This window comes from Heptranchias perlo, unplaced genomic scaffold (assembly GCF_035084215.1).
Source record: "Heptranchias perlo isolate sHepPer1 unplaced genomic scaffold, sHepPer1.hap1 HAP1_SCAFFOLD_64, whole genome shotgun sequence".
NCBI lineage: Eukaryota > Metazoa > Chordata > Chondrichthyes > Hexanchiformes > Hexanchidae > Heptranchias > Heptranchias perlo.
The window spans coordinates 50,541-72,980 of NW_027139666.1; the positions used below are offsets into that span (position 1 = coordinate 50,541).

General features: G+C 56.7%; 2 protein-coding genes across 2 annotated transcripts in view; one reads left to right on the top strand and one right to left on the bottom strand.

The window, feature by feature from the left end:
* Positions 1-6,642, bottom strand: part of LOC137317951 (zinc finger protein 585A-like) — a 51,732-nt gene extending 45,090 nt beyond the window's left edge. The window contains exon 1 of the mRNA XM_067980946.1: positions 6,585-6,642. The gene's annotated coding sequence lies outside the window, so the exon portion shown is untranslated. The remainder of the gene's footprint in view (positions 1-6,584) is intronic.
* Positions 6,643-16,983: 10,341 nt separating this feature from the next.
* LOC137317952 (zinc finger protein 180-like) lies at positions 16,984-19,641 on the top strand. Its single transcript, XM_067980947.1, has 2 exons — positions 16,984-17,128; positions 18,584-19,641. The coding sequence occupies exons 1-2, from the start codon at positions 16,984-16,986 to the stop codon at positions 19,639-19,641; spliced, it is 1,203 nt and encodes a 400-aa protein (XP_067837048.1).
* The last annotated feature ends 2,799 nt before the right edge of the window (positions 19,642-22,440 follow it).

The following is a 22,440-nucleotide window of genomic DNA, read 5'->3' on the forward strand; positions in this document are numbered from 1 at the left end:
CTCCCACAGACCAGCCCCACCTCCCATCCCCTCCAGGACCAGCCCCACCTCCCATCCCCACCAGGACCAGCCCCACCTCCCATCCCCACCAGGACCAGCACCACCCCTCCAGAACCAGACCAACCTCCCTGTCCCCCTCCTCCCACAGATAGCACCACCTCCCATCCCATCCCACCCCACCCCACCCCACCCCCCAGGACCAGATCCACCTCCCGGCCACCTCCCCCAACCCCCAGGATCTACCCCACCTCCAGCTTCCCTGCCCCGCCTCTCCCCCTCCACAGACCATATCCGCCTCTCACCTTCCAGCCCCGCCTCTCCTCCCCCTCCAGCATCTCCCATCCCAACCCCACCTCTTGCCCCTCTCCCCCTCCACTCCAGCCCCTCCACACCTCAGCCCCGCCTCCCATGCCAGACCACATCCACCTCACCCCCGAGCCCCGCCTAACCGCTCCTCTTCCCTCCCCATCCCAGACTCGCCTCTCCCTCCTCCAGTCCCGCCCCCACTCTAGACCACACCCACCTCACCTCGGCCCACCACTCCCCCAAATGCCCATCCCAGCCTCTCCCCTCCACCTCAGCCACCACTAACCACGCCTACCTCTCATCCTCCCCTCCAGCCCCACTTTTCCCCCTCCACCCCTGACCGCACCCACCTCTCCCCTCGCCCCACCCCGTCCCCCCCCAGCCTCGTCCCTCCTCCCCATCCCACCCCGGCCTCGTCCCTCCCCACCTCACCCCCGGCCTCGTCCCTCCTCCCCACCTCACCCCCGGCCTCGTCCCTCCCTCGCCGGCCTCGTCCAACCTCCCTCCGTCCTCTCCCCTCCCTCCCCCCGTCCTCCCCCGGCCTCGTCCTTCCCCCTCCCCCCCGGCCTCGTCCTTCCCCCTCCCCCCCGGCCTCGTCCTTCCCCCTCCCCCCCGGCCTCGTCCTTCCCCCTCCTCCCCGGCCTCGCCCCCTCCCGCCTCTCTCCCCACCGCCCCCCCGCCCGCCCAGTCCCACCCCAGACCTGCCCTCTCCCCTCCACCCCAGACCCGCCTCTCCCCCCCAACCCAGTCCCCTCCACCCCAGACCCGCCTCTCCCCCCCAACCCAGTCCCCTCCACCCCAGACCCGCCTCTCCCCCCCAACCCAGTCCCCTCCACCCCAGACCCGCCTCTCCCCCCCAACCCAGTCCCCTCCACCCCAGACCCGCCTCTCCCCCCCAACCCAGTCCCCTCCACCCCAGACCCGCCTCTCCCCCCCACCCAGTCCCGCCCCAGACCCGCCTCTCCCCCCCACCCAGTCCCGCCCCAGACCCGCCTCTCCCCACCCACCCAAGACCCGCCTCTCCCCACCCACCCAAGACCCACCTCTCCCCCGCCCTCTCCCCTCCACCCCAGACCCGCCTCTCCCCACCCACCCAAGACCCACCTCTCCCCCGCCCTCTCCCCTCCACCCCAGACCCGCCTCTCGCCCCCAACCCAGTCCCCTCCACCCCAGACCCGCCTCTCCCCCCAACCCAGTCCCCTCCACCCCAACCCAGTCCCCTCCACCCCAACCCAGTCCCCTCCACCCCAACCCAGTCCCCTCCACCCCAACCCAGTCCCCTCCACCCCAACCCAGTCCCCTCCACCCCCGCATCTCTCCCCCCCCCCCCCAGACCCGCCTCTCTTTCCCCCCCCCAGACCCGCCTCTCTTTCCCCCCCCCAGACCCGCCTCTCTTCCCCCTCCCCCCAGACCCGCCTCTCTTCCCCCTCCCCCCAGACCCGCCTCTCTTCCCCCCCCCCCCCCCAGACCCGCCTCTCTTCCCCCCCCCCCCAGACCCGCCTCTCTTCCCCCCCCCCCAGACCCGCCTCTCTTCCCCCCCCCCAGACCCGCCTCTCTCCCCCCCCCCCCCCAGACCCGCCTCTCCCCCCCCCCCCCAGACCCGCCTCTCCTCCCCCCCCACAGACCCGCCTCTCTTCCCCCCCCCCCCCAAGACCCGCCTCTCTTCCCCCCCCCCCAGACCCGCCTCTCTTCCCCCCCCCCAGACCCGCCTCTCTTCCCCCCCCCCAGACCCGCCTCTCTCCCCCCCCCCAGACCCGCCTCTCTCCCCCCCCCCCCCCAGACCCGCCTCTCTTCCCCCCCCACAGACCCGCCTCTCCTCCCCCCCCCCCCCAAGACCCGCCTCTCTTCCCCCCCCCCCAAGACCCGCCTCTCTTCCCCTCCCCCCCCCCCAAGACCCGCCTCTCTTCCCCCCCCCCCCAAGACCCGCCTCTCTTCCCCCCCCCCCCAAGACCCGCCTCTCTTCCCCCCCCCAAGACCCGCCTCTCTTCCCCCCCCCCCCCCCCCCAAGACCCGCCTCTCTCCCCCCCCACCCAGTCCCCTCCACTCCAGACCCGCCTCTCTCCCCCCCCACCCAGTCCCCTCCACCCCAGACCCGCCTCTCTTCCCCCCCCCCCCCCAGACCCGCCTCTCTTCCCCCCCCCCCGACCCGCCTCTCTTCCCCCCCCCCCCGACCCGCCTCTCTTCCCCCCCCCCAGACCCGCCTCTCTTCCCCCCCCCCCAGACCCGCCTCTCTTCCCCCCCCCCCAGACCCGCCTCTCTCCCCCCCCCCCCAGACCCGCCTCTCTTCCCCCCCCACAGACCCGCCTCTCTTCCCCCCCACAGACCCGCCTCTCTTCCCCCCCCCCCCCCCAAGACCCGCCTCTCTTCCCCCCCCCCCCCAAGACCCGCCTCTCTTCCCCCCCCCCCAAGACCCGCCTCTCTTCCCCCCCCCCCAAGACCCGCCTCTCTTCCCCCCCCCAAGACCCGCCTCTCTTCCCCCCCCCCCCAAGACCCGCCTCTCTTCCCCCCCCCCCCAAGACCCGCCTCTCTCCCCCCCCCCCAAGACCCGCCTCTCTACCCCCCCCCAAGACCCGCCTCTCTTCCCCACCCCCCAAGACCCGCCTCTCTCCCCCCCCACCCAGTCCCCTCCACCCCAGACCCGCCTCTCTTCCCCCCCCCCCCCAGACCCGCCTCTCTTCCCCCCCCCCCCAGACCCGCCTCTCTTCCCCCCCCCCCCAGACCCGCCTCTCTTCCCCCCCCCCAGACCCGCCTCTCTCCCCCCCCCCAGACCCGCCTCTCTTCCCCCCCCACAGACCCGCCTCTCTTCCCCCCCCACAGACCCGCCTCTCTTCCCCCCCCCACAGACCCGCCTCTCTTCCCCCCCCCCCCAAGACCCGCCTCTCTTCCCCCCCCCCCCCCAAGACCCGCCTCTCTTCCCCCCCCCCCCCAAGACCCGCCTCTCTTCCCCCCCCCCCCCCAAGACCCGCCTCTCTTCCCCCCCCCCCCAAGACCCGCCTCTCTCCCCCCCCCCCCCAAGACCCGCCTCTCTCCCCCCCCCCCAAGACCCGCCTCTCTTCCACCCCCCCAAGACCCGCCTCTCTTCCCCCCCCCCCCCCAAGACCCGCCTCTCTCCCCCCCCCCCCCAAGACCCGCCTCTCTTCCCCACCCCCCAAGACCCGCCTCTCTCCCCCCCCACCCAGTCCCCTCCACTCCAGACCCGCCTGTCTCCCCCCCCACCCAGTCCCCTCCACTCCAGACCCGCCTCTCTCCCCCCCCACCCAGTCCCCTCCACCCCAGACCCACCCAGTCCCCTCCACCCCAGACCCGCCTCTCTCTCCCCCCCCCCCCGCCTCTCTCCCCCCCCCCCGCCTCTCTCCCCCCCCCCCCCGCCTCTCTCCCCCCCCCCCCGCCTCTCTCCCCCCCCCCCCGCCTCTCTTCCCCCCCCCCCGCCAAGACCCGCCTCTCTTCCCCCCCCCGCCTCTCTCCCCCCCCCCAAGACCCGCCTCTCTTCCCCCCCCCCGCCTCTCTCCCCCCCCCCCCAAGACCCGCCTCTCTTCCCCCCCCCCGCCTCTCTCCCCCCCCCCCCCCCCAAGACCCGCCTCTCTTCCCCCCCCCCCCCCAAGACCCGCCTCTCTTCCCCCCCCCCCAAGACCCGCCTCTCTTCCCCCCCCCCCCAAGACCCGCCTCTCTTCCCCCCCCCCCAAGACCCGCCTCTCTTCCCCCCCCCCCAAGACCCGCCTCTCTTCCCCCCCCCCCCCAAGACCCGCCTCTCTTCCCCCCCCCCCAAGACCCGCCTCTCTTCCCCCCCCCCAAGACCCGCCTCTCTTCCCCCCCCCCAAGACCCGCCTCTCTTCCCCCCCCCCCAAGACCCGCCTCTCTTCCCCCCCCCCCCAAGACCCGCCTCTCTTCCCCCCCCCCCCAAGACCCGCCCCAGACCCGCCCTCTCCCCTCCACCCCAGACCCGCCTCTCCCCCCAACCCAGTCCCCTCCACCCCAGACCCGCCTCTCCCCCCCCCACCCAGTCCCCTCCACCCCAGACCCGCCTCTCCCCCCCCCACCCAGTCCCCTCCACCCCAGACCCGCCTCTCCCCCCCCCACCCAGTCCCGCCCCAGACCCGCCTCTCCCCCCCCCACCCAGTCCCGCCCCAGACCCGCCTCTCCCCCCCCAACCCAGACCCGCCTCTCCCCCCCCCCCGCCTCTCCCCCCCAACCCAGACCCGCCTCTCCCCCCCAACCCAGTCCCCTCCACCCCAGACCCAGTCCCCTCCACCCCAGACCCAGTCCCCTCCACCCCAGACCCAGTCCCCTCCACCCCAGACCTGCCTCTCCCCCCCCCACCCAGTCCCGCCCCAGACCCGCCTCTCCCCCCCCAACCCAGACCCGCCTCTCCCCCCCAACCCAGTCCCCTCCACCCCAGACCCAGTCCCCTCCACCCCAGACCCGCCTCTCCCCCCCCCCCCGCCTCTCCCCCCCAACCCAGTCCCGCCTCTCCCCCCCAACCCAGTCCCCTCCACTCCAGACCCGCCTCTCTCCCCCCCCACCCAGTCCCCTCCCCCCCCGACCCGCCTCTCTCCCCCCCCCGCCTCTCTCCCCCCCCACCCACTCTCTCTCCCCCCCCCCCCCTACTCTCCTCCCCCCCCCCTACTCTCTCCCCCCCCCACTCCCTCTTTCCCCCCCCCTCTCTCTCTTTCCCCCCCCCACTCTCTCTTTCCCCCCCCCTCTCTCTCTCTTTCCCCCCCCCTCTCTCTCTCTTTCCCCCCCCCTCTCTCTCTCTTTCCCCCCCCCCTCTCTCTCTCTTTCCCCCCCCCCCAGTCCAGTCCCGCCTCTCTCTCCCCCCCTAGTCCCGCCTCTCTCTCCCCCCCTAGTCCCGCCTCTCTCTCCCCCCCCCACCCCCCCAGTCCCGCCTCTCTCTCTCCCCACCCCCCCAGTCCCGCCTCTCTCTCTCCCCACCCCCCCAGTCCCGCCTCTCTCTCTCCCCCCCCAGTCCCGCCTCTCTCTCTCCCCCCCCCAGTCCCGCCTCTCTCTCCCCCCCACCCCCCCAGTCCCGCCTCTCTCTCCCCCCCACCCCCCCAGTCCCGCCTCTCTCTTCCCCCCCCCAGTCCCGCCTCTCTCTTCCCCCCCCCAGTCCCGCCTCTCTCTTCCCCCCCCCCCAGTCCCGCCTCTCTCTTCCCCCCCCCCCAGTCCCGCCTCTCTCTTCCCCCCCCCCCAGTCCCGCCTCTCTCTTCCCCCCCCCCCAGTCCCGCCTCTCTCTTCCCCCCCCCCCAGTCCCGCCTCTCTCTTCCCCCCCCCCAGTCCCGCCTCTCTCTTCCCCCCCCCCAGTCCCGCCTCTCTCTTCCCCCCCCCCAGTCCCGCCTCTCTCTTCCCCCCCCCCAGTCCCGCCTCTCTCTTCCGCCACCCCCCAGTCCCGCCTCTCTCTTCCCCCCCCCCCCAGTCCCGCCTCTCTCTTCCCCCCCCCCCAGTCCCGCCTCTCTCTTCCCCCCCCCCCAGTCCCGCCTCTCTCTTCCCCCCCCCCCAGTCCCGCCTCTCTCTTCCCCCCCCCCCAGTCCCGCCTCTCTCTTCCCCCCCCCCCAGTCCCGCCTCTCTCTTCCCCCCCCCCCAGTCCCGCCTCTCTCTTCCCCCCCCCCCAGTCCCGCCTCTCTCTCTCCCCCCACCCCCCCAGTCCCGCCTCTCTCTCTCCCCCCACCCCCCCAGTCCCGCCTCTCTCTCTCCCCCCACCCCCCCAGTCCCGCCTCTCTCTCTCCCCCCACCCCCCCAGTCCCGCCTCTCTCTCTCCCCCCACCCCCCCAGTCCCGCCTCTCTCTCTCCCCCCACCCCCCCAGTCCCGCCTCTCTCTCTCCCCCCACCCCCCCAGTCCCGCCTCTCTCTCTCCCCCCACCCCCCCAGTCCCGCCTCTCTCTCTCCCCCCACCCCCCCAGTCCCGCCTCTCTCTCTCCCCCCACCCCCCCAGTCCCGCCTCTCTCTCTCCCCCCACCCCCCCAGTCCCGCCTCTCTCTCTCCCCCCAGTCCCGCCTCTCTCTCTCCCCCCACCCCCCCAGTCCCGCCTCTCTCTCTCCCCCCACCCCCCCAGTCCCGCCTCTCTCTCTCCCCCCACCCCCCCAGTCCCGCCTCTCTCTCTCCCCCCGCCGACCTGCCCCTTGTCCCGTCTCACCCCAGACCCGCTCCCCAGGGGTGACGAGTCCCGGCGGGCAGTATCCGCAGTTTCAGGTTTAAAGGGCGGGAAGGTCCTGAGGAGCCGAGACTCCCCGGGCCGGTCCCTTGATATTTAATCCGCCGCCTGGGCCCTGCTCTCGGCCTCTTACCTCCCGGCCGGACCTCCTTCTCATTCGTTGCAAATGGCGTCCGTCCCACAGAGTCTCGGCGCATGCGCGGTCGCTAACCCTGGACCAATAGAGCGGTTGCCGGGGCGCACGGAACTATGGGTAGGTATATCCGCCATTGAAACGGTCCCATATCTGCACTCTTCCTTAATGAAAGGTCTTTATTGATCAGTACAAGGGAATACCGGTAATGTTACTTAGAATGAAAGCAGAGAAACAGGCCAATCGGCCCAACAGATCCATACCAGTGTTCATGCTCCACACGAGCCTCCTCCCTCCCTTCTTCATATAACCCCATCAACATATCCTTCTATTCCCTACACCGCACCTCAGGAAGGATATATTGGCCTTGGAGGGGGTGCAGAGCAGATTCACCAGAATGATAATGAGGCTTAGAAGGTTAAATTATGAGGACAGGTTGCATAAACTCGTCTTGTATTCCCTCGAGAACAGAAGATTGGGAGGTAATCTGATTGAGGTGTTTAGAATGATAAAGGATTCGATAGGGTAGATAGAAACTATTTCCTCTGGTGGGGAAATCCAGAACAAGGGGCCATAATCTTAAAATTAGAGCCAGGCCATTCAGGAATGAAGTCAGGAAGCACTATTTCACAAAGGGTGGTGGAAATCTGGAACTCTCTTCCCCAAAAGGCTGTGGATGCTGGGGGACAATTGAAATGTTCAAGCCTGCGATCGATAGATTTTTGTTGGGTAAGGGTATGAAGGCATATGGAGAAAGGTGGGTAAATGGAGTTGAGATACAGAACAGCAATGAACTAACTGAATGGCAGAACAGGCGCAAGAGGCTAAATGGCCTCCTCCAGCGTTAGGCCCAACAGGTCCATGCCAGTGTTTGTACTCCATATGAGCCTCCTCCCACCTTACTTCAACTAACTATCAGCATATCCTTCTATTCCTTTCTCCTTCATGCACTTATCTAGCTCCCCCTTAAATGCATCTAAACTATTCGCCTCAACTACTCCTTGTGGTAGTGAGTTCCACATTCTCACCACTCTCCAGTTCCTTCTTGAAACCTATTAAGGTTTCATGGTCCACCACCTATTTTCTTTCACTCAACTGAATATCCTTCCCTGTGTCCCCCCCGCCGCAATGACTGAATATCCTTCCCCGTGTCCCCCCCGCCGCAATGACTGAATATCCTTCCCCGTGTCCCCCCGCCGCAATAACTGAATATCCTTCCCCGTGTCCCCCCCGCCGCAATGACTGAATATCCTTCCCCGTGTCCCCCCGCCGCAATAACTGAATATCCTTCCCCGTGTCCCCCCGCCGCAATAACTGAATATCCTTCCCCGTGTCCCCCCGCCGCAATAACTGAATATCCTTCCCCGTGTCCCCCCCGCCGCAATGACTGAATATCCTTCCCCGTGTCCCCCCGCCGCAATAACTGAATATCCTTCCCCGTGTCCCCCCCGCCGCAATGACTGAATATCCTTCCCCGTGTCCCCCCGCCGCAATGACTGAATATCCTTCCCCGTGTCCCCCCCGCCGCAATGACTGAATATCCTTCCCCGTGTCCCCCCCGCCGCAATGACTGAATATCCTTCCCCGTGTCCCCCCGCCGCAATGACTGAATATCCTTCCCCGTGTCCCCCCGCCGCAATGACTGAATATCCTTCCCCGTGTCCCCCCGCCGCAATAACTGAATATCCTTCCCCGTGTCCCCCCGCCGCAATGACTGAATATCCTTCCCCGTGTCCCCCCCTCCCCGCCGCAATAACTGAATATCCTTCCCCGTGTCCCCCCGCCGCAATGACTGAATATCCTTCCCCGTGTCCCCCCGCCGCAATAACTGAATATCCTTCCCCGTGTCCCCCCGCCGCAATAACTGAATATCCTTCCCCGTGTCCCCCCCCCCCCCGCCGCAATGACTGAATATCCTTCCCCGTGTCCCCCCCCCCCCCCCGCCGCAATGACTGAATATCCTTCCCCGTGTCCCCCCGCCGCAATAACTGAATATCCTTCCCCGTGTCCCCCCCCCCCCCCGCCGCAATAACTGAATATCCTTCCCCGTGTCCCCCCGCCGCAATAACTGAATATCCTTCCCCGTGTCCCCCCCCTCCCCGCCGCAATAACTGAATATCCTTCCCCGTGTCCCCCCCCTCCCCCCGCCGCAATGACTGAATATCCTTCCCTGTGTCCCCCCCCCCCCCCCGCCGCAATGACTGAATATCCTTCCCTGTGTCCCCCCGCCGCAATAACTGAATATCCTTCCCCGTGTCCCCCCCCTCCCCGCCGCAATAACTGAATATCCTTCCCTGTGTCCCCCCCCTCCCCCCGCCGCAATGACTGAATATCCTTCCCTGTGTCCCCCCCCTCCCCGCCGCAATAACTGAATATCCTTCCCTGTGTCCCCCCCTCCCCGCCGCAATAACTGAATATCCTTCCCCGTGTCCCCCCGCCGCAATGACTGAATATCCTTCCCCGTGTCCCCCCCGCCGCAATGACTGAATATCCTTCCCCGTGTCCCCCCGCCGCAATGACTGAATATCCTTCCCCGTGTCCCCCCCGCCGCAATGACTGAATATCCTTCCCCGTGTCCCCCCGCCGCAATGACTGAATATCCTTCCCCGTGTCCCCCCCGCCGCAATGACTGAATATCCTTCCCCGTGTCCCCCCGCCGCAATGACTGAATATCCTTCCCCGTGTCCCCCCGCCGCAATGACTGAATATCCTTCCCCGTGTCCCCCCGCCGCAATAACTGAATATCCTTCCCCGTGTCCCCCCGCCGCAATAACTGAATATCCTTCCCCGTGTCCCCCCCCTCCCCGCCGCAATGACTGAATATCCTTCCCCGTGTCCCCCCCTCCCCGCCGCAATGACTGAATATCCTTCCCCGTGTCCCCCCCCTCCCCGCCGCAATGACTGAATATCCTTCCCCGTGTCCCCCCCCCCCCCGCCGCAATGACTGAATATCCTTCCCCGTGTCCCCCCCCCCCCCCCGCCGCAATGACTGAATATCCTTCCCCGTGTCCCCCCGCCGCAATGACTGAATATCCTTCCCCGTGTCCCCCCCCCCCCCCCCGCCGCAATGACTGAATATCCTTCCCCGTGTCCCCCCGCCGCAATAACTGAATATCCTTCCCCGTGTCCCCCCGCCGCAATAACTGAATATCCTTCCCCGTGTCCCCCCGCCGCAATGACTGAATATCCTTCCCCGTGTCCCCCCGCCGCAATAACTGAATATCCTTCCCCGTGTCCCCCCCCTCCCCGCCGCAATAACTGAATATCCTTCCCCGTGTCCCCCCCCTCCCCCCGCCGCAATGACTGAATATCCTTCCCTGTGTCCCCCCCCCCCCCCCCGCCGCAATAACTGAATATCCTTCCCTGTGTCCCCCCCCCCCCCCCCGCCGCAATAACTGAATATCCTTCCCTGTGGTCCCCCCCCCCCCCCCCGCCGCAATAACTGAATATCCTTCCCTGTGTCCCCCCCCTCCCCGCCGCAATAACTGAATATCCTTCCCCGTGTCCCCCCCCTCCCCGCCGCAATAACTGAATATCCTTCCCTGTGTCCCCCCGCCGCAATAACTGAATATCCTTCCCTGTGTCCCCCCCCTCCCCGCCGCAATAACTGAATATCCTTCCCTGTGTCCCCCCCTCCCCGCCGCAATAACTGAATATCCTTCCCCGTGTCCCCCCGCCGCAATAACTGAATATCCTTCCCTGTGTCCCCCCCTCCCCGCCGCAATAACTGAATATCCTTCCCTGTGTCCCCCCCTCCCCCCGCCGCAATAACTGAATATCCTTCCCCGTGTCCCCCCCCCCGCCGCAATAACTGAATATCCTTCCCCGTGTCCCCCCCTCCCCCCGCCGCAATAACTGAATATCCTTCCCCGTGTCCCCCCCCCCCGCCGCAATAACTGAATATCCTTCCCTGTGTCCCCCCCCTCCCCGCCGCAATAACTGAATATCCTTCCCCGTGTCCCCCCCCTCCCCGCCGCAATAACTGAATATCCTTCCCTGTGTCCCCCCGCCGCAATAACTGAATATCCTTCCCTGTGTCCCCCCCCTCCCCGCCGCAATAACTGAATATCCTTCCCTGTGTCCCCCCCTCCCCGCCGCAATAACTGAATATCCTTCCCTGTGTCCCCCCCTCCCCCCGCCGCAATAACTGAATATCCTTCCCCGTGTCCCCCCCTCCCCGCCGCAATAACTGAATATCCTTCCCCGTGTCCCCCCCCCCGCCGCAATAACTGAATATCCTTCCCCGTGTCCCCCCCCCCGCCGCAATAACTGAATATCCTTCCCCGTGTCCCCCCCCCCGCCGCAATAACTGAATATCCTTCCCCGTGTCCCCCCCCCCCGCCGCAATAACTGAATATCCTTCCCTGTGTCCCCCCCTCCCCGCCGCAATAACTGAATATCCTTCCCTGTGTCCCCCCACAAATGACTGAATATCCTTCCCTGTGTCCCCCCCTCCCCGCCGCAATAACTGAATATCCTTCCCTGTGTCCCCCCACAAATGACTGAATATCCTTCCCTGTGTCCCCCCCTCCCCGCCGCAATAACTGAATATCCTTCCCTGTGTCCCCCCACAAATGACTGAATATCCTTCCCTGTGTCCCCACCAAATAACTGAATATCCATCTCTGCACCCCCTCCAATAACTGAATATCCATCTCTGTACCAACTCCAATAACTGAATATCTTTCTCTGTACCCCTCCAATAACTGAATATTCTTCTGTGTTCCCCCTCCAATATCTGAATATCCTTCTCTGTATCTCCTCCAAAAACTGAATATCTATCTCTGTACCAACTCCAATAACTGAATATCCTTCTCTGCACCTCCTCCAATTACAGAATATCCTACTCTGTACCCCCTCCAATCACTGAATATCCTTCTCTGTTCCCCCTCCAATCACTGAATATCCTTCTCTGTTCCCCCTCCAATCACTGAATATCCTTCTCTGTTCCCCCTCCAATCACTGAATATCCTTCTCTGTTCCCCCTCCAATCACTGAATATCCTTCTCTGTTCCCCCTCCAATCACTGAATATCCTTCTCTGTTCCCCCTCCAATCACTGAATATCCTTCTCTGTTCCCCCTCCAATCACTGAATATCCTTCTCTCTACCCCCTCCAATCACTGAATATCCTTCTCTGTACCCCCTCCAATCACTGAATATCCTTCTCTGTTCCCCCTCCAATCACTGAATATCCTTCTCTGTTCCCCCTCCAATCACTGAATATCCTTCTCTGTACCCCCTCCAATCACTGAATATCCTTCTCTCTACCCCCTCCAATCACTGAATATCCTTCTCTCTACCCCCTCCAATCACTGAATATCCTTCTCTCTACCCCCTCCAATCACTGAATATCCTTCTCTGTACCCCCTCCAATCACTGAATATCCTTCTCTCTACCCCCTCCAATCACTGAATATCCTTCTCTCTACCCCCTCCAATCACTGAATATCCTTCTCTCTACCCCCTCCAATCACTGAATATCCTTCTCTCTACCCCCTCCAATCACTGAATATCCTTCTCTCTACCCCCTCCAATCACTGAATATCCTTCTCTGTTCCCCCTCCAATCACTGAATATCCTTCTCTGTACCCCCTCCAATCACTGAACATCCTTCTCTGTACCCCTCCAATCACTGAATATCCTTCTCTGTACCCCCTCCAATCACTGAATATCCTTCTCTGTACCCCTCCAATCACTGAATATCCTTCTCTGTTCCCCCTCCAATCACTGAATATCCTTCTCTCTACCCCCTCCAATCACTGAATATCCTTCTCTCTACCCCCTCCAATCACTGAATATCCTTCTCTGTTCCCCCTCCAATCACTGAATATCCTTCTCTCTACCCCCTCCAATCACTGAATATCCTTCTCTCTACCCCCTCCAATCACTGAATATCCTTCTCTGTACCCCTCCAATCACTGAATATCCTTCTCTGTTCCCCCTCCAATCACTGAATATCCTTCTCTCTACCCCCTCCAATCACTGAATATCCTTCTCTGTACCCCTCCAATCACTGAATATCCTTCTCTGTACCCCTCCAATCACTGAATATTCTTCTGTGTTCCCCCTCCAATATCTGAATATCCTTCTCTGTATCTCCTCCAAAAACTGAATATCTATCTCTGTACCAACTCCAATAACTGAATATCCTTCTCTGCACCTCCTCCAATTACAGAATATCCTACTCTGTACCCCCTCCAATCACTGAATATCCTTCTCTGTTCCCCCTCCAATCACTGAATATCCTTCTCTGTTCCCCCTCCAATCACTGAATATCCTTCTCTGTTCCCCCTCCAATCACTGAATATCCTTCTCTGTTCCCCCTCCAATCACTGAATATCCTTCTCTGTTCCCCCTCCAATCACTGAATATCCTTCTCTGTTCCCCCTCCAATCACTGAATATCCTTCTCTGTTCCCCCTCCAATCACTGAATATCCTTCTCTCTACCCCCTCCAATCACTGAATATCCTTCTCTGTACCCCCTCCAATCACTGAATATCCTTCTCTGTTCCCCCTCCAATCACTGAATATCCTTCTCTCTACCCCCTCCAATCACTGAATATCCTTCTCTGTACCCCCTCCAATCACTGAATATCCTACTCTGTACCCCCTCCAATCACTGAATATCCTTCTCTGTTCCCCCTCCAATCACTGAATATCCTTCTCTGTTCCCCCTCCAATCACTGAATATCCTTCTCTGTTCCCCCTCCAATCACTGAATATCCTTCTCTGTTCCCCCTCCAATCACTGAATATCCTTCTCTGTTCCCCCTCCAATCACTGAATATCCTTCTCTGTTCCCCCTCCAATCACTGAATATCCTTCTCTGTTCCCCCTCCAATCACTGAATATCCTTCTCTCTACCCCCTCCAATCACTGAATATCCTTCTCTGTTCCCCCTCCAATCACTGAATATCCTTCTCTGTTCCCCCTCCAATCACTGAATATCCTTCTCTGTACCCCCTCCAATCACTGAATATCCTTCTCTCTACCCCCTCCAATCACTGAATATCCTTCTCTCTACCCCCTCCAATCACTGAATATCCTTCTCTCTACCCCCTCCAATCACTGAATATCCTTCTCTGTACCCCCTCCAATCACTGAATATCCTTCTCTCTACCCCCTCCAATCACTGAATATCCTTCTCTCTACCCCCTCCAATCACTGAATATCCTTCTCTCTACCCCCTCCAATCACTGAATATCCTTCTCTCTACCCCCTCCAATCACTGAATATCCTTCTCTCTACCCCCTCCAATCACTGAATATCCTTCTCTGTTCCCCCTCCAATCACTGAATATCCTTCTCTGTACCCCCTCCAATCACTGAACATCCTTCTCTGTACCCCTCCAATCACTGAATATCCTTCTCTGTACCCCCTCCAATCACTGAATATCCTTCTCTGTACCCCTCCAATCACTGAATATCCTTCTCTGTACCCCCTCCAATCACTGAATATCCTTCTCTGTACCCCTCCAATCACTGAATATCCTTCTCTGTTCCCCCTCCAATCACTGAATATCCTTCTCTGTACCCCCTCCAATCACTGAATATCCTTCTCTGTACCCCTCCAATCACTGAATATCCTTCTCTGTTCCCCCTCCAATCACTGAATATCCTTCTCTCTACCCCCTCCAATCACTGAATATCCTTCTCTCTACCCCCTCCAATCACTGAATATCCTTCTCTGTTCCCCCTCCAATCACTGAATATCCTTCTCTCTACCCCCTCCAATCACTGAATATCCTTCTCTCTACCCCCTCCAATCACTGAATATCCTTCTCTGTACCCCTCCAATCACTGAATATCCTTCTCTGTTCCCCCTCCAATCACTGAATATCCTTCTCTCTACCCCCTCCAATCACTGAATATCCTTCTCTCTACCCCCTCCAATCACTGAATATCCTTCTCTGTTCCCCCTCCAATCACTGAATATCCTTCTCTCTACCCCCTCCAATCACTGAATATCCTTCTCTCTACCCCCTCCAATCACTGAATATCCTTCTCTGTACCCCCTCCAATTGCTGAATATCCATCTCTGTATCTCTTCCAATATCTGAATATCCGTCTCTGTATCTCTTCCAATATCTGAATATCCTTCTCTGTATCTCCTCCAATATCTGAATATCCGTCTCTGTACCCCCTCCAATATCTGAATATCCTTCTCTGTATCTCCTCCAATATCTGAATATCCATCTCTCTACCCCCTCCAATATCTGAATATCCATCTCTGTACCCCCTCCAATATCTGAATATCCTTCTCTGTATCTCCTCCAATATCTGAATATCCATCTCTGTACCCCCTCCAATTACTGAATATCCATCTCTGTACCCCCTCCAATATCTGAATATCCTTCTCTGTACCCCCTCCAATATCTGAATATCCTTCTCTGTACCCCCTGCAATATCTGAATATCCTTCTCTGTACCCCCTCCAATATCTGAATATCCATCTCTGTCCCTCCTCCAATTACTGCATATCCATCTCTGTACCCCCTCCAATAACTGAATATCTATCTCTGTGCCCTCTCCAATATCTGAATATCCATCTCTGTACCCCCTCCAATATCTGAATATCCTTCTCTGTATCTCCTCCAATAACTGAATATCCTTCTCTGTACCCCCTCCAATATCTGAATATCCATCTCTGTACCCCCTCCAATATCTGAATATCCTTCTCTGTATCTCCTCCAATAACTGAATATCCTTCTCTGTACCCCCTCCAATAACTGAATATCTATCTCTGTGTCCTCTCCAATATCTGAATATCCTTCTCTGTACCCCCTCCAATTACTGAATATCCTTCTCTGTACCCCCTCCAATTACTGAATATCCTTCTCTGTACCCCCTCCCATAACTGTATATCCTTTTCTGTACCCCGTCCAATAACTGAATATCCATCTCTTTACCTCCTGCAATATCTGAATATCCTTCTCTGTACCTCCTCCAATAACTGAATAGCCATTTCTGTACCCCCTGCAATAACTGAATATCCTTCTCTGTCCCTCCTCCAATTACTGAATATCCTTCTCTGTAGAAAAACAGAATATTTTTTAAATGGTGAGAAACTATTAAATTATGGTGTGCAGAGTCCTCGTATAAGAATGAGAAAAAGTTAGCATGCAGGTACAGCAAGCAATTAGGAAGGGAAATGGCATGCCTTTGTTGCAAGGGGGTTGGTGTACTTGAGTAAGAAAGTTTTGTACAGGGCTTTGGTGAGACCTCACCTGGAGCACTAATACAGTTTTGGTCTCCTTATCTCAGGAAGGATATACTTGCCTTCGAGGCTGTGCAACGAAGGTTCACTAGATTCATTCCTGGGATAAGAGAGTTGGCCTATGAGGAGAGATTGAGTAGAATGGGCCGATACTCTCTGGAGCTTACAAGAATGAGAGGTGATCTCATTGAAGCATACAAGATTCTGAGGGGGCTTCACAGGGTAGATTCTGAGAGGTTGTTTCACCTGGCTGGAGAGTCTAGAACTAGGGGGCATAGTCTCAGGATAAGGGGTCGGCCATTTCAGACTGAGATGAGGAGGAATTTCTTCACTCACAGGGTTGTGCATCTTTGGAATTCTCTACCCCAGAGGGCTGTGGATGCTCAGTCGTTGAGTGTATTCAAGGCTGAGATGGATAGATTTTTGGACTCCTGGGGAATCAAGGGATATGGGGATCGGGTGGGAAAGTGGAGTTGGTCGAAGATCAGCCATGATCTGATTGAATGGCAGAGCAGGCCTGAGGGGCCGAATGGCCGACTCCTGCTCCTATTTGATATGTTCTAATTGGGTAAAGAAGTTTCTCCTGAATTCCCTATTGGATTTATTAGCGACTAATGTATATTTATATTACAACAGCTATTAATATTACAAGCCCTGATAAGGGCTGTGGGGAAACAGCAGGATGGACCAGGGCCGGGGGGAGGTGGGGGGAAATGGGACTAATTGGATAGCTCTTTCAAAGAGCTGGCACAGGCACAATGGGCCGAATGGCCTCCTCCTGTGCCGTACATACTATGATGACAATTATAATTAACTTTGGCACCAACACTGGTTACTGGCTGCCAACTGGATACCTGGTTATGCAGTACTATTCATCATCTACCAAGAAACCATTTGCCAATCCATTTTAATACATAACCATAGTCTATTTTGTGGGACAGTGCTGTTTGGTCTTTTTTAACTTTGGTTAGATTTTTCAGGCCTTGTATCTTAGATCAGTAAAAGCATGTATTTAAAGTTACACAATTTACATGGTCAACTTCTCCGAAGACCTTTCCTGTTTTTTTTTTAAAAACACCCTTGAGCTGACCTGAGGTCAGTACAAAATAATGGCGGCTCCCTTTCCCCAGTTCCCCCCGCGGCTGTGAAACCTCTCTATCCTTTGCACCGCCCCAGCCCGCGCATGCGCCGTGATGAAATGCGTAACCAGCGAAAAGAGGCTCACAGCTGGCCGCGTGGCCCCGCCCCCCACCGCGCAATCACATGGAGGCACGTGAGCGGAGAGTGCGGCTGGGGGGCCCGGTGTGTCAGGCGGCAGCCTGGAGACGGTAACGGTCATTTCCATTCCAATTTGTGGGACGGTTTTCCCGGGATGTGAAGATAACAGGCGGCCGCCCAGCGATGCTGCGTTTGCCGGTTCGCGCTTCCGGCCCAACCCGCTGACAAAAGGGCCGATTAGCGGGCGGTGCGCATGCGCCGTGCGGTACCGCGCCGAGAATAGGAGGGGTTCATCGCCGCGGGGTGCGGTGGGTAATGCCAGTCTCCATTACAGGGGGAGTGAAAATGAAGCAGCACTTTCTTGGTCATTTGAAGGCAGAAACTTCAAGACTTCCACATCTGATTCGACCTCGCTGCTACTTTCCTCCTTGTTATAGGATTGGAAATCCTGGAGGTGCCACAATGTCCGTCTATATAGGCAATATGGGAAGGCCAAAGCCACAAACTCCACTGAAGCAGGCTGTTCACAATTTTGGGTTTATATTTATCCTGAGCTGAGCTGCTCTGAATGGAATGGATCAATTACTAAACTTCTATCAATTACCAAGATTGTTTTCTATCACCTCTACCCCTACTTTAGGTCCTCTGGTGTTGAAGCCCATATAGATTCCTTTGTCTCTTCATACACGGATACTCCAGCATTCTGCTCAGTGGCGTCCCATCCTCCTCGCTTCAAAAAGTCCAACATTGCTGCCTGTCCTGCACCAAATCTCAGTTGTCCATCATTCCCCGACCTTACTGACCTTCATTAACTCCCTGTCAATAACATATTACATTTAAAGTGTTCATCCTCGTCCATACCTCCCACCGTCACCTTGCCCCATTGAATCTCTGCGAGCTTCTCCAGCCCTGTAAACCCTCCCAAATGCATTGCTCTGATTGAGTTCTTTTACACATCCACCCCGCCGCCACCCCCCCCCCCCCCCCCCTGCCGCTTCTCTTTGCCCCACTATTGGTGGTCCAGCCCTCCCTCTCTCTGGACTTAGCCTCTTGACCTCTCTTCCACCTTTAAATTACTTATCAAGGCTTAACTCTTCAGCCAGGTTTTCTGACCCATTTTCCTCTCTTCTCCCTCTGGCTCAGTGCTCATTCCCAATTCCATCCTGTGGGATGTTTTCTACATTAAACCTGTTCATTTCCATAAGGCAGTAAATGGAACTCTAGTGTCTTGCTGCTGTTCCCAGGCTGTTGCGTGTCTCTGTTAAAGGGTAGGGGATGTTGTCAGTGGTGGAGCATTCGCTTTGCACGTGGCAGATCCTGGGCTGCAAACTGTCCATAATTCAGCACTCAGTATATAAAAGGAGGTGTGGAGGGTTGAGAGTGGCTAATGGAGCACTCGTGCTGGACAGGTGCTCTTCTGAGGTTGGAGGTAGAACACATTGTTAGGCCTTCACTGTACTTGTGTGTATGATTCACAAGAGATATTATTGCTCCATTGCTGCCCAGAGGGATTGGGGACATTGATCGCTGAGGTGTATTTATTGAGTTGGGTTTTGTTTGTTCAGGTTTGGTAGATGGAGCTTGCTCAGACACGATAGAACGAAGGGTCACCATGGAAACTGAACTGTTGATAAATGACCAGCCGGGATCATCCGACACACCTGGACCCAGTCACCAGGTAGTAACCCCTCAGGAAGGGGTCGGCTTTCAATGTGCTGTGTGTGGAAAGGGGTTCAAGGGGCCCAGCCTTTTAAACAGACACCTGCGTGTTCACACCGGAGAGAAACCGTTTGAGTGCTCAGTGTGTAAAAAGAGATTTTGCACAACCAGTCACTTGACACAGCATCAGAGAACTCACGCCGGAGAGAAACTCTTTGAATGTGCCACCTGCGCCAAGCAGTTTGACACATCCAGTCACTTGTTACAGCATCAGCAGATTCACACTGGGGAGAAACCCTTCCAATGTGCAGTGTGCAAGAAGGGCTTTTGCACATCTCGTGAGCTGACTGTCCATCAGAGAACTCACACCGGGGAGAAACCCTTCCAATGTGCAGCATGTGGGAAGCGATTTGTCCAGTCCGGTAACTTGATCAATCATCAGCGAACTCACACAGGAGAGAGACCGTTCGAATGTGCCATGTGTCGAAAGAGATTTCGAACATACAGCAATTTAATGCAGCACCAACGAAGCCACACTGGAGAGAAACTGTTTGAATGCATGGTGTGTAAAAAGTGGTTTTGTACATCCCATGAGCTGATGGTGCATCAGCGAATTCACACTGGAGAGAGGCCGTTCCAGTGCTCAGTTTGTGCAAAACGGTTTGCCCAATCTGGTAATTTGATAAAGCACCAACGCATTCACACAGGAGAGAAACCCTTTGAATGTACAGTGTGTAAAAAGAGATTTTGTACATCCCATGAACTGACTGTCCATCAGAGAACTCACAGTGGGGAGAAACCGTTCCAATGTACAGTGTGTAAAAAATGCTTCATCCAGTCCAGTACATTGACTGTCCATCAGAGAACTCACAGTGGGGAGAAACCCTTTGAATGTACAGTGTGTAAAAAGCGATTTGCCCAGTCTGGCAACTTGACAATCCATCAGCGAGCTCACACCATGTAGAAACTCTTTGAACTCTTTTTGATATATATTGATGACCTGGACTTGGGTATAAAGGGCATAATTTCAAAATTTGCAAATGACACGAAACTCGGGAATGTAGTAAACAACGAGAAGGATAGTAACAGACTTCAGGAGGACGTAGACAGATTGGTGAAATGAGCAGACACACGGCAGATGAAATTTAATGCAGAGAAGTGTGAACTGATTCATTTTGGTAGGAAGAATGAGGGGAGACAATATAAACGAAATGGTACAATTTTAAAGGGGTTGGAGGAACAGAGAGACCGGGGGTGTATGTACACAAATCGCTGATGGTGGCTGGACAAGTTGAGAAGCCTGTTAAAAAACCATATGGGATCCTGGGCTTTATAAATAGAGGCCTAGAGTACAAAAGCAAGGAAGTTATGCTAAACCTTTATAAAACACTGGTTAGGCCCCAGCTGGAGTATTGTGTTCAATTCTGGGCACCACACATTAGGAAGGATGTCAAGGCCTTAGAGAGAGTGCAGAAGAGATTTACTAGAATGGTACCAGGGATGAAAAACTTCAGTTACGTGGAGAAACTAGAGAGCCTGGGGTTGTTCTCCTTAGAGCAGAGAAGGTTAAGGAGAGATTTGATAGAATGGTTCAAATTCATGAAGGGTTTTGACAGAGTGAATAAGGGGAAAGTGTTTCCAGTGGTAAAAGGTTCAGTAACCAGAGGACACATATTTAAGGTAATTGGCAAAAGGACAATCGGGGAGATGAGGAGAAATGTTTTTACGCAGCAAGTTGTTATGATCTTGAATCCTGAAAGGGAGGTGGAAGCAGAATCAATAGTAACTTTCAAAAGGGAATAGGATAAATGCGTGAAACACTTGAGGGAGAAAGGAATAGAAGGATATGCTGATAGGGTTAAATGAAGTCGGGAGAGAGGAGGCTTGTGTGGCGCATAAACACTGGCATGAACCTGTTGGGCTGAATGGCCTGTTTCTGTGCTGTACAATCTATCTAATTCTATATCAGTAGCATTCATTTCTAGACTTATAGCACCAGCACTTGCTGAATGTGCTGAACATTCTCCCCCACAAGGCTGTGGATTCTGGGGGTCAACTGAAACTTTCAAGACTGAGATCGATAGATTTTTGTTGGGTAAGGGTATCAAGGGATATGGAACTCAGGCTTTTATCTCAGGGGGGCTGGATTACAAAGGGGAGGAAGTGACGCTTCAGTTGTACAGAGCCTTGGTCAGACCCCATAAGAAATAGGAGCAGGAGTAGGCCATTCGGCCCCTCGAGCCTGCTCCGCCATTCAATCAGATCATGGCTGATCTTCAACCTCAACTTCACTTTCCCACCCGATTCCCAAATACCTTGATTCTCCTCGAGTCCAGAAATCTATCGATCTCAGCCTTAAATACACTCAACGACTGAGCATCCACAGCTCTCTGGGGTAGAGAATTCCAAAGATTCACCACCCTCTGAGTGAAGAAATTCCTCCTTATCTCAGTCCTAAATGTCTGATGCCTTAACCTGAGACTATGTCCCCTAGTTCTAGACTCTCCAGCCATGGGAAACAGCCTCTCAGCATCTACCGCGTCAAGCCCTCTCAGAATCTTTTATGTTTCAAGAGTATTTCCACCTGGAGATACTGCGTTCATTTCTGGGCATCGCACCTCAGGAAGGATTTATTGGCCTTGGAGGGGGTGCAGTGCAGATTCACCAGAATGACACTGGGGCTAATAGGGTTAAATTATGAAGACAGGTTGTACAGACTAGGTTTGTATTCCCTCAATTATAGAGCATTGACAGCTGTGGGTGAGACCTTCAAGAAGGGGACAGGGCCATTGATTGGCTGTAATCTGTGACCAGGGTCATTGATTTGCTGAAGTCTGCACTGGTGACACCACTATTCCCAGTCACACTGTACTGGTGACACCACTATTCACGGTCACACTGTATTAGTGACACCACTATTCCCAGTCACACTGTATTAGTGACACCACTATTCCCAGTCACACTACACTGGTGACACCACTATTCACGGTCACACTGTACTGGTGACACCACTATTCACGGTCACACTGTATTAATGACACTACTATTCACGGTCAGACTGTATTAGTGACACCACTATTCCCAGTCACACTGTATTAGTTACACCACTATTCCCAGTCACACTGTATTAGGGACAACACTATTCCCGAACAGACTGTATTAGTGACAACACTATTCCCGGACAGACTGTATTAGTGACAACACTATTCCCGGTCACACTGTATTAGTGACACCACTATTCCCAGTCACACTGTATTAGGGACAACACTATTCCCGAACAGACTGTATTAGTGACAACACTATTCCCGGTCAGACTGTATTAGTGACACTACTATTCACAGTCAAACTGTATTAGTGACAACACTATTCCCGGTCAGACTGTATTAGTGACACTACTATTCACGGTCAGGCTGTATTAGTGACACCACTATTCACGGTCATACTGCATTAATGACACTACTATTCACGGTCAGACTGTATTAGTGACGCCACCATTCCCAGACAGACTGTATTAGTGACACCACTATTCGCAGTCAGACTGTATTAGTGACACTACTATTTGAGGTAAGACTGTATTAGTGACTCTACTATTCATGGTCAGACTGTATTAGTGACACCACTATTCACGGTCAGACTGTATGAGCGATGCCACCATTCCCAGACAGACTGTATTAGTGACACTACTATTCACAGTCAGACTGTATTAGTGACAACACTATTCACGGTCAGACTGTATTAGTGACACCACGATTCATGGTCAAAC

Excerpts from the sequence above, each read along its gene's own strand:
- LOC137317952 (XM_067980947.1), top strand. The coding sequence starts at position 16,984 with ATGCGCCGTGATGAAATGCGTAACCAGCGAAAAGAGGCTCACAGCTGG. Across the intron at positions 17,129-18,583 it reads CAGGCGGCAGCCTGGAGACG|GTTTGGTAGATGGAGCTTGC; the intron begins GTAACGGTCATT and ends TTGTTTGTTCAG.